At 33.2% G+C, this 11605-nt stretch overlaps 1 protein-coding gene across 2 annotated transcripts; it reads right to left on the reverse strand.

Annotated features, from left to right (window-relative positions):
- Positions 1 to 5763: 5763 nt before the first annotated feature.
- Positions 5764 to 11355, reverse strand: LOC149006795 (hypersensitive-induced response protein 1-like). Of its 2 annotated transcripts, none has more exons than XM_089166508.1 (6): positions 11169 to 11355; positions 9169 to 9372; positions 7773 to 7893; positions 6993 to 7084; positions 6773 to 6869; positions 5764 to 6432 (listed from the first exon to the last, which is right to left on the reverse strand). In XM_089166508.1, exons 2-6 carry the CDS (start codon positions 9355 to 9357, stop codon positions 6074 to 6076), a joined length of 858 nt encoding a protein of 285 aa, XP_089022634.1. In that variant the 5' UTR covers positions 9358 to 9372; positions 11169 to 11355; the 3' UTR covers positions 5764 to 6073. The 2 variants fall into 2 exon arrangements, with proteins under 2 accessions (XP_089022634.1, XP_089022635.1); XM_089166509.1 differs by lacking the exon at positions 11169 to 11355 and adding an exon at positions 10858 to 11127.
- Between the last annotated feature and the right edge of the window lie 250 nt (positions 11356 to 11605).

The following is an 11605-nucleotide window of genomic DNA, read 5'->3' on the forward strand; positions in this document are numbered from 1 at the left end:
AAAGATCGAACCCATGACCGCTCCATTGAAAAGTATGAATCTTACCCGGCTATCAACCCTGCGTTGACAACTTGGGCTTTTTTCTTTTATTTTCTTGAAAAATAGAATCAATTGATCGGCATGATTCATTCGATAATTCATGGTCAAATCCAATTGTATCTGAGTTTCTTTTAAATATTTAAAAAAATCTTAACCATATCTGGTTTCCTTACAATCATTCATTATCATGATTATTATTATTATCATCATCATTATTATTAAAATAACAGCTGTGATGTAGGGTTTTTTATTTTATTTTTTCGTGGTGTAAATATGCTGTTCATTTTTTATTATTTTATAATTTCATAATATACAAATAAAGGGGTATATAATGGATCATTGAACCATCCATAAATTTCTTAATATACAAATAAAGATATACATGTCGTTCTTATTTTCAATCTAACCGTATAATTAAAATATAATTTTTAAAGAGAAACAAGTAACTTCCAATTTCGCCAATGCAGGGTTGGTTGAGTAGTAAAGATCTATGCTTTTCAGTGAGAGGTCATGGGTTCGACCCTTGCGGACGGTATTAAATTTCCAGTATTAAAAAAGCACCAGTACCTTAAAAAAAAAAAAAAAACTTCCAATTTCAATCATCCTTTCTTCTAATTTATTTTCTTATCTTCTCTCTTTACTCTCCTAAAGAAAATTTTGGATTTGAAAAAGTTAGACTTTTCTCTTAAACCTTTTTCATAGGATTACAATCAGGTATGCTTATTTTTCTCTCTTTGACTCTTTCTCATTTTTTTAAAAATGTTGAATACGTATGAGTAAGAGTATGAAAGTTTCTTACTTTTTTTTATTTATAATTGACGAGCATATATTTTTAACACACCAAATCAAATTCAAATTTTAAATTTTGAATTCAAACCTAATGAAATACAAACTCTATCTTAAAATTCAAAACACAACACAATATGAGAGTTTGTATTATATGATTTATATCTAGACTCTAACACGTAAAATGTTGGATAAGAAAATTTGTTGTAAATCAAATCAATCATTAAGGATTTTGCAAAAATCGACGAATGTTTTGTGGCTTTTCACTTGTTCCTAAGAATTTAATATAGATTTTGGATTATTACCGGTACTGTTTTCTTTTTGAATAAATATTATATATTACAAAAAAAAAAAAAACTACTAATAATAATAATAATAATAATAATAATAATAATAATAATAATAATAATAATAATAATAATTATTATATTATTATTATTATTATTATTATTATTATTATTATTATTATTATTACTTATTATTACTTATTATTTATTTTTGTCTGAGATTCATCCGCCAGTTTGCGCACACCTTGATTATATCCTCAAAAGGATAGTATTATAATTTTTTTTACTTATTGCTTCCCCTCATATTGATTCTTAGGTCTATCCTCAAGGTGATTATATTTCCGCTTTTTTTGTCAAAGGGAACTTCATTGAAAAATGATAATTACATTTACATTCCTTAAATTTACAAATTATTACATTTACATTATACATCAAAGTATCCGTTATGGTTACAATATTTGGGTTAAGGCTCTTTTTGGTATCAATTCTCATTCTCTATTATGCATATTTAAAATAAATAAGTACAAGAATTCATTGTTGGTCAAGAATGAAAAATGATTTGGTGAATTTTATCGAAAATAAATTATAGAATGAAAAATAAGTTTGGTATGTCATAATAAAAAATTGTTAGAAAATGATAGTGAACAAAAAAGAGAAGAACCACGGGGGGCCAAGGAGGGCCGGCAGGCGGACGCGGGCCAAAAAATCCCCGCTTGGGCCACCCACCACAACCAGGCGACACCGGAAAATCGGGGTTGGCAAACAAAAAAAAAGGGGGGAAATATGATTTTTATATAAAAAAAATAATTAATTTACTCTCATTTTAACTATAAAATTTAAGTAAACTTGCGCATAAATGAAGATAATGAAATTCTCACCATAATCCATAATAAACAAAAAGGCCCTTATAGATTTTGGAAAAAAATTTCTATTATTTTAAATAAAAATTAAACTAATAATAGATGTCAAATAATTTCAAATAATAAAATTTTTTCATAATTGAGAAAGATTATTTTCTACTGTTCTCTACCCTTAACCTCATTTTAACTTTCAACGAAAAAGGTAGAAAAAAAAAAAATTAAAAAAAAAGAAAGAAAGAAAAGTGGAGGATAATTAATTTTGATGGATTTTTAATCTTTTCTTCTTGGTAGACTTGTCGATTTTGAAAGTGTTTTTAATTTCTTTTCACTTATAAGAAGATCCAACAAAGTATATGTCTGTTTTTGCCCTAGGCACTAGAGATCGTTTTTATATAATATTTTATTCTTAAAAGAAGAGTTATTACAAGCAATAGCATTTGTGTTTAGCATGATGTCAATTAGAAGAGAAAACCTTTTTAAAGTATTTGAGTGTAGAATTTGTTCAATCTACCATATGACAAATATAAATTTCATCAATAATCGATTATGTAAGTTGGTAGACCAAACACGGTTTATCATAATAAAGATTAGTAAGTAGACAGGATCCTGCCAACATGTAACTGGAGGAGGTTATGGTGGAATTTGGATCTTCAACCCGTCAAGGTAAAGTTCTATATTTTCTTCACATCTCAATCTCCACATATTAGGAAAATGAATGATAACCATGCATTTATCATTATTTATTTGATTTATTTTTTCATAATTAATTAAAAAGAGAACTAATTGAATATCTTTGTGTTTCTTTCAAGGATAAGATGTTTTAATTTGGTTATTACAGATAATATAGAGCAAATTTGACAAATATATTAGATATTGGTGGATTTTAATCAAAATAAAATTATGCATGAGATTCAATCTTTTTGCCCAAGAATGGTGATTGCTGAGATTCAATCTTAATTCATGCAAGAGCACAAATTTTAGCCAAATTAAAAACAGTTAGAGGTCCAAGGAACATAATTGGTATCAATATTTGAAAATCTTGCAAACAAACTTTTTCTTTTTCCGTTATAGAAACGATTTCATTTCATTCAAAAGAAACAAAGGCCAACATTGGATTCATGATTACAAAGCTCCCAAATACAGGAAGAGGATATTGGCCAAGAGGTCTTAGCACAAACAGACTTACTTTGAGTATTTTGGATATAACTCTTTCATCAGAACTTGAATTGAAATGATTCAAGATGTTATGGAAAAATAACGAAAAAAATATACAACTTTTTAGTTTTGAGTTTTCCCAAAATAAGAATGAATAATGGTCAAATTAATGGGTAAAAATGACAAACTCATAGTGTATGTGAGAGATAAAAAGGAGGAGTCAACCATGGATAGAGAGGAGACGGTGAAAGGGATCTTGGCTTTCATCTATCTCTCGCATTGTGCAAGAAGAAGACCACGAACCCCTTTATAAATTCCATTATTATTTGTTTTATGAACTTTGTTATAATGGCTGTGTCTTTGCTGGGGCGGTTGGGGGCCCCTGGGGGGGGGGGGGGGCCCCCCCCCCCCGGCCCCTCCCCGCCCGGGGCGGGGGGCCGCCGCCCGGCCGGGGCGTTTGTGGGGGTGGGGGGGGCCGGCTCTCTCCCCCCCCCCCCCAAAAAAACCCCCGGGCGGGGGGGGGGGGCGCCCCCCCCCCCCCCCCCCCCCCCTTTTTTAAAAAGCTAGTTCTTTTTTATTTAAGATGTCGATGATCCATTGTTTATTTCATTAATTTAATAGTTACATGCCTTCAAGTTTGTGCTTTAAATTATGAGTTTGACCAATGATGCTCTACAGCTAAACAAACTAAGCGTGCCAAGCTTCGGCAATGAACGATAGTCTTGCGAAAATAGGGTATATCTAGGAGAAACCATATTTTGTTGTGATTTGTAGAGTTGAATCCACTAGTGAAAAGCATTGAAGATTCAAAATCCCAAAAATCCTCACATATTCATGGTTAAAGTTTTTGAATTAATTAATAGTTTAATTTCTGTATTTTTTAAAGTAGAATAAAAATAATTAAAATTTTTTAAATTAGGTTTTGTTGAATTTAATCCTAGTAACATAGCCTTTTAGTTTCCCCTAGTTCGACCCTATACTTTTACCAGCTAAGTTAATATACAACTTTATATTTGATTGTTAGCGACACGATCAACGACCCACCTCTAAATTAAGGAGAACACAAACTTCTACCTTGACAGGTGAAGGTTCCATTTGGTGAGAAGAATGTTCTTGACTTAAACCTGCATGACGGTCTACAATTAGACTTTATTGTTTAATATTAATTAAATAGATAACCCCAATAATATTACATATTATATTAATATTTATAGATTATTTATACAGCTTGGGCCTTTTTTTCGATGTTGGGAAATAGAATCTATTGGTCGTCATGCATTGCATGAACCTAACCATTTGATTAATCCATGGGGTCAAACCAAATTGTATGATTTGTATCTGGGTTTCTTTTAAATATTTAAAAAAAAATCCTAACTATATCTGATTTTCCTACAATAATCATCATTATTATTATAAAAATAACAGCTGTAATGTGGGGTTTTTTTTATTTTTTATTATTTTGCTGGTGTAAGTATGCTATTCATTTTCTTTTATTTTTTAGTTTCATAATATACAAATAAAGGGTTATATAATGGATCGTTGACCATAGAAAGAGACCACCTAAAATGAAAGTCCTTTTCCAAATATAATGGAGAAGCGACACTTAGGGCATGTTTGGTTACTTAAGTCTGGAGATTTCAAAAATCTAGAAATTTCAAATCTATGAAGTCATGATTCATAGAATTAACTCTTTGAAATCTGTAGATTTATCTTGAAAAAACATTTATGGAATCATGGTTCAAATGTTTAATGCTTTTATGGTAGCCATCTCATACCCATAAATCTACAGATTCACATTTTTAGTGTAAAAAGGTGAATCTCTAGATTCCATGATTCAAAGAATTCACACAATCAAATGGATATAAATCTCCCATTTGTGAATCTAGAAATTTAAAATCTTTGGACTCATGCAACCAAACATTGCCCTTAGGTAATGTTTGGTTGATAAGAATATTATACTTAATTGACGTGGATTATAAGTTAGAGGGGGTTATTTCAGTTTGACCAAATGTTGTAGCAGAAACTTGACAAGAGTTCACTTGCAACATCCTGGAAATTCACGGAAAATCACTTGAACAGATTTATCAAATCAATTGTTTAGTCTACCTTTAGCGTCCACTTCAAGATCACAGCACATATGCAACCTTTGAATGGCGAAAAGATACATCAAGTCATAAACCACCTCAAATCAGATACTCCCTTCACCAAGAAAACCAGTTTTCCATGAAGCCCAACTGAAAAGATTTAGTTCAATTTTAATTGAGGTTAGCGTGGATTAGTAGGAGTTGGGAACGATTACACATATTATAGGGAGAGTCAATATAATGGAATTGCAATACATTTGAAAATTGAAGATCCTTAGCTGATATGGAGAACTTGATGTTATAATCAAACCAACCATCAACAAACTAGATTGAATCACATTAGATTTGTAAATGGATAGCCGAAATCTGCTTCTAAATTCTTTTAAGGGTGTTTGTATTCGAAAATTTTCTTATAGAAAAATATCCGTATCCATCCCTAAGCAACTGAATTCATATCCGGATAATAAATTATTCAAACATTTTTTTCTCTAAAAATGGATGATAATCTGATTCGAAACTGTATTCGGTAACTGAATAATTGAAAATTATCCGATTAGAATAAAGTATTAAACACTTTTCTCTTAAAAATAGGCTAATAATAAGATTCAAAAACCGGTAATTGGTAATTGGAAATACAAAAAAATAAAATTACAATCACCAATCAATAATTAGATAGTTTATCGGATTAGGATTATTATGGATATCCAATAAAGTTCCGGATTCGAATTTGAATGTCTTCTCTAAATTTCTGTTGGATTCAGATAGCAGATTTATTAATCGGATTCGCATACTGGTGTATCCAAGCTGAATCCAATCCGTTTAAAGGTCTAGTGTAATGGACTACCAGGTTACTTCTTTGCAGCTACTGGGCATTATTAGCCTGCAGAAGACCTTCCCTAATCTGCGAAGAGATGTCCTTAACAGCTCCGGGTCCATGTGGGATGAAAACTGCAGAAGACTTCGAAGATGCACCAATCTCCTTCATTGTATCGAAGTATTGAGTCACAAGTACCATGTCCATTACATCCTTTGCTGTTGTCCCGGGAACATTGACAGAGAAACCCAGTACACTGTCCCTCAATCCATCCACAATGGCTTGGCGCTGGCGAGCTATACCAAGCCCTGACAGGTGCTTGGACTCTGCCTCTCCCTCAGCTCGCTTGATCTGCAATATCTTCTCTGCTTCAGCCTTCTCATTTGCTGCAACCCTCATTCTAGCAGCTGTTTTGGCATTCAAGATTTAATGATATAAGGCTATCAGTGCATCATGCATATGACTATTCAATCAATTCCATAAATATGAAAAAAAAAATCACTCTCTCCTTGCATAACTATACTGAAATATCCACCATTATTTAGGTTGGGGTAGCAAGCTGGTGAAATAATCATGGGCCACATTGATAAATGACAGATGGAACAGTCAGACATGAAGGGTGTATTCCCAAATTTGATTTTACGAGAGAAGGATATCAGGCTAGTAGAGGATGGTCCTGGTCTTTCATCCTGCATGGGTGCATATACATTTGAAAACTAAACAAGCCCTTGTCCAACAAACAATTACCTGCATTGATTTCATTCATTGCTCTCTTTACACGCTCATCTGGTTCAATATCCACAATAAGTGTTTGGACGATCTCATAACCATACGCTGACATAGCCTGTAAAATGACAATTAATTTGAGAAAGCCAGTAGGTTGCAGCGGAAAATTCAGAGCATTCACCCACTCCACCCCAATAAGAATAAAATAAGCAAAATACATGCATATAGACAAAAAGAGAACCTTTTCAAGCTCATCTTCAACTGCTTTTGCTATCTCATTCTTTTGCTCGAAGGCAGCATCCAGCTCCAACTTTGGCACACTGGCCCTGATAACTGAAAACAGTGGCTGTTAATTTTCAGGCATATTAGTTGTTTCTCAACTACAATATCTAAAGGATAAACCTGTAAAACTAACCACTAAATTTCTAACGGAAAACATAGCAATCTCAAATGGCTAAATATGTGGCCTAGCTAATCTTCAAATTTCAAATGGAAACAAATGCAGGTCCTAGGTAAGCATTTAAAAAGAAATACTTGAGGAGTAAAAGCAATACTAATTGCCAAAATTTAGCGACGGTGTGCAGCTGAGAATATTATAAGTGAGAATAACTTGAAACTTTAACAGGATATGCTTTGAACATTATAATTTTTTTTGGGTTAAAGTAAACAATATAATTTTATGAAAGCAATTTCTCAACAGAAAAGTAAGTCAAGGGTGTAAAAACAGGGAAGAATGAAGTTTGCAACAGTAGGATTATTTCTTTGAATCAACATTGGTTTTTTAGGATATGGTTGTTTACTTGACAGGATGTTAGGATTTTTTTTGAAAAAGTGTTTCTGCTACAATTTTCCCTTCCACTCCCACATCAATATATCTACTATCCAGGCAAATTCCTTCTTGAAATATAGGACAAAAGATCATGTTTTTTTGGAAAACAGAAAACAGAGATACAAGAAATGGAAGCACTAACAATACTTAATTTTAAAAAGCTCAGGAAAATTAAGAGTTTCACTTTCAGACCATCAAAAACATATGCTTGGATCTGCGCCTTGGTGTTGCTGAGCTTATAGAAAGCATCAGATATCTTCTCTGCCAAAGGGCGGTATTGAATGGACGCAACTACAGTGACAAACACATTATCCTGAAAAGACATATAAAATGCTGATCAGAGTCAATGGACTGAGAACGTTAAATCTCAAAACATAGAAGAAAATTAGAATGATTGTGTTAGATGTTAGAACTAATAACTATATGCAATTCTGTAAGTACAAAGAATAGAACATATATGATTTGTCTAATTAACTAAAAACTATGATTCCCATCCATAGCCATGACTAGGAAAAAGAAGATTTTATGCCAATTGGAGACTGAGATCCGGCACTATGGATCAATATACCCATCTGAAAGCAGAGAATCAATCTTCTTTGTAAAACATGGAGAGAAGAGTCGATGACTGGAACAGTGGGATACATGTTACACCATGATTTAGAATCAGAATATAGATTTGAAGAAATGACAGAACTATTTACGCCATCAACAACTAAGCTGCATCTGGTGAGGGAGATAGGGCAAAGTGGAGCAAAATAGGTTTTTCCTTGAGATAAGAATAAAATCCATAAGCCCCACTGGTGAATAAGCAATTATGACAATGAGCAAGGAATATCAATCTTTTTGTTAGAGATTATTGAACTCATAATTCACTAGACATTTTATATGAAAAGTTCAACCAGGCAGGGTTGTTATACAAAATTGAATCCAATTCGATGGGTTTAAGTTGAATGCTGGATGACATTGATCTTCTAAACAGACAATGTGGCCATGTTCTTGTCCATAGAGTGAGATCTATGGATTCAAAGTAATGCTTCTAGGTTTCCTTTTCTTCTTTACTTTTGTTTGTTTGGCATAATGTAACACCATAGGATGCAAACTCTATCTTCTCCCATAGAAAGTTTCAATTAATACAACTCATAAGACATCCCAGGATTTATATAGCTGCAACCTGACAAATCAAACTCCCTGTGATGCACATAAAAATTCTGAATACCTTGTCCATAACTCCATATACATGCAAACTATGAAATGTTACAACACAAAGACGAAATGAAGAGAATACTAGGTTTAATCTAAGGTAATAATAGTCTATAGGCAAGCTTTTAATGCTGAATTTAATTTCAATTTCCTATTGATGCGGTGCTACACTTTGCATGAAATAGAAGAGATTGTTTACTTTTATTTTTGTAAATTCATGTTTTCATTCTTCAAATCTACCAAAACGTTTCCATCTTGGAATTTTGCAAGAAATAACCTAATTGAAAGGGAAGGGGCAAGAAGAGAGACAATTAAGAAAGGCATAGTACAAATACCATAATGTTAAACCTGGACATGTTGAGAAAGTGGAGGAAAAGAAGCTAAGAACCTTAGTCTTTGTTTCACATCGGACATCAAGTTGTTGCAGACGCAATGAAAGGTAACCAGCTATCTGACTCCCCAGACACCAAGGCAAAAAGTGACAGCCAGGCTCAAGCACCTCATCAAACTTTCCAAAAGTCTCTTTGATGGCTACGTATGACTGATCTACTTGAATACAGCAAAATGATTGTCCCATATTTGACTCTACCAGCTGAGAAAAATCAAAAAGATCATTTGAGAACAAAGCAGAGAAGAAAGAACTAAGGATCTAAGGATGCTCTACCAATGCTTAATTGGCAACATAGTGGAAATGAATTCAAATTGCATTTTGACAACACCCCCAACCCCCCCCCACAAAAAAAAAAAAAAAAAAAAAAAAAAGGAGAGAGAAAAAGAAAAAGCATTTGTAAGAAGGTAACTTTAGAAAGAAAAGGGAAACATGATCATCACCATGTGAAGTTCCAGAAAAAAATCCTTCTAAAATCATATTTGAAAAGTTTTTTTTTGGTTACTATATGATAATAAACCAAACTCCTTGAATGTCATCTAGCAACAGAACTAGTAGAATTTTAGGATGAAGTTATAAAAATTCAGGTCAAATACTACAATAACACTAACCTTTTGTAGAGCATAAGACAAGACAGTGGAGTTCCTTCTAACCATTAACCAAATCTACAAGTAATAAATATCTTCAATCTTGACCAGGGAGACAATACATGAAGAGATAGTAGCACAATGATCACTTAAATTTATCTCAACTAAGCCCCAACTTGACTATTTGGGGCCAGGTACGCTAAAGGTAAGTCGAAATATTTAACAATGAGATGGAACCAATAAGGGTTAGCTGCGATTTCTACACAAAATCAAACCATAAGAAGAATCTTCAAGCATACCTTGAACTTCACCACAAACAAGCCACCAACAAGGCCAAAGATAATAACAGGAAGAATAGAAGAAAGACGTGGTGGAAATATAAGTGACCAGAGAAAGTGGAATATTTAAAGATGTAACCCTCAACCAAATTTTCATTTTGAATTATGATAGGACAATGATACATGAAAAGTGAAAGAAAACCAAATATCCCAGCCAGCAGGTTCAACCCTCATAGCCATTGATCCTGAGGTTCTGATAAATCTGTCGGAATCAAATTCAGTACTGACTTGCGTTTCTGTTTTCTATTTGACCGAGTATTCAGGATTGAGTTGAAGTAGTTTGAGTCCAAGTTGTTGCTGGTTTGTAGGAGATATGGGAACAGTAAGTCCATTCTGTTACATTCTGTTACTTATCTTTAGGGAGTAATCGTGGGCAATTGATCTGAGTTTTTTGTGGCGTTGTTGTTTTGGTCTATTTAAATCTGAACGTATTCAAATAAAAGTAAGCAGCATTCGAAGTTCTCCATATACCCTGTTTCTGCTTCTCATATGTTTTTTAATTTTGCTGTTGTGCTTAGTTAGCTACTAACAGGGTTCTTAACAGATAAATCACCGTAAAATGAATATATGAAACTGAATTTAAGCGAAAAATTATAAAGTTTGATAAGAAAAAGCTCTAATTTAAGGAATAAAGCAGTTCTGCAACAGTACAAACGAAAATTAAACAAAGAAATATCAATAAAAGCTAACATAAATCATCCCAAGCAAATAACTAGTAGGGGATAAAAACTAGGTTTAAGCATGTCTGAATGCCAGAAACTTACTGTAAAGTGAAGGATCAAAAACTAACAGATCCCAAAAACAATTGCAGGAAATTTGAGGGAAACAAAACCAAACTCAGTGAAAACCTAGACGCGAAGCCAAAGATGTGATTTTATAGTCAAAGACGAGCATTTTTTCAGATGAAAATCATAGAAGAGTTTCATGGAAAAAGGAAACGACGAGGAACACGGAATCAGATGCAAAAGCCAAAATTAGATGTGAATTTCGAACCAATATTTCTTTAAGTAAATCAAATCAAACTGATTTTAGTAACCACAAATTAATAATGGCTCAAGAATGTGCCCTTTCTCACCTAAGTGGCGATGGAGTGTTCCTTGAAGGGGTTGCCAGGATTTACAGTTTGCTATCACATACCAGAGTGGTCATCCTTTTACCCCAAGGAAGAAAACAAGCTAAGTGGCCATCCAAATTCAAAATCACATTCGGAGAGGATCATTAGTGTAAAACATTTTTTTTTGGTATACATTTCTTTAACACAAATTAGGAAAGGACCTCTTAACAGATTCTCCCAAGGAAAATCAGAGGTGAACCTAAGCTGGGCTTTCCTTTTTTCTTGAATGAATGTAAAATGAGCACAAATCTCTACTCTTCCCGATAGAAAATCCGGTCTCCACGAGTATTTCTTTGATGTTTCGTTTGTGGAGCTCGACACAATGCTTCGAATGGTTGAGATCGACCGAAATTTCGGACGAATCCATTTCTCAAAATTGTGAAAACATACTTTTAAAA

This window comes from Hakea prostrata, chromosome 8, assembly GCF_041222555.1.
Source record: "Hakea prostrata isolate BN-2017 chromosome 8, UWA_Hpros_2, whole genome shotgun sequence".
Classification (NCBI taxonomy): Eukaryota; Viridiplantae; Streptophyta; class Magnoliopsida; order Proteales; family Proteaceae; genus Hakea; species Hakea prostrata.

What these genes read in the sequence shown, in the direction of transcription:
- LOC149006795 (XM_089166508.1), bottom strand. Translation starts at nt 9,357, where the DNA reads ATGGGACAATCATTTTGCTGTATTCAAGTAGATCAGTCATACGTAGCC. An exon ending in CCAAGCATATGTTTTTGATG is followed by an intron (nt 7,085 to 7,772) that starts GTCTGAAAGTGA and finishes CACTGTTTTCAG; the next exon opens with TTATCAGGGCCAGTGTGCCA. An exon ending in TTGAAGATGAGCTTGAAAAG is followed by an intron (nt 6,870 to 6,992) that starts GTTCTCTTTTTG and finishes GTCATTTTACAG; the next exon opens with GCTATGTCAGCGTATGGTTA.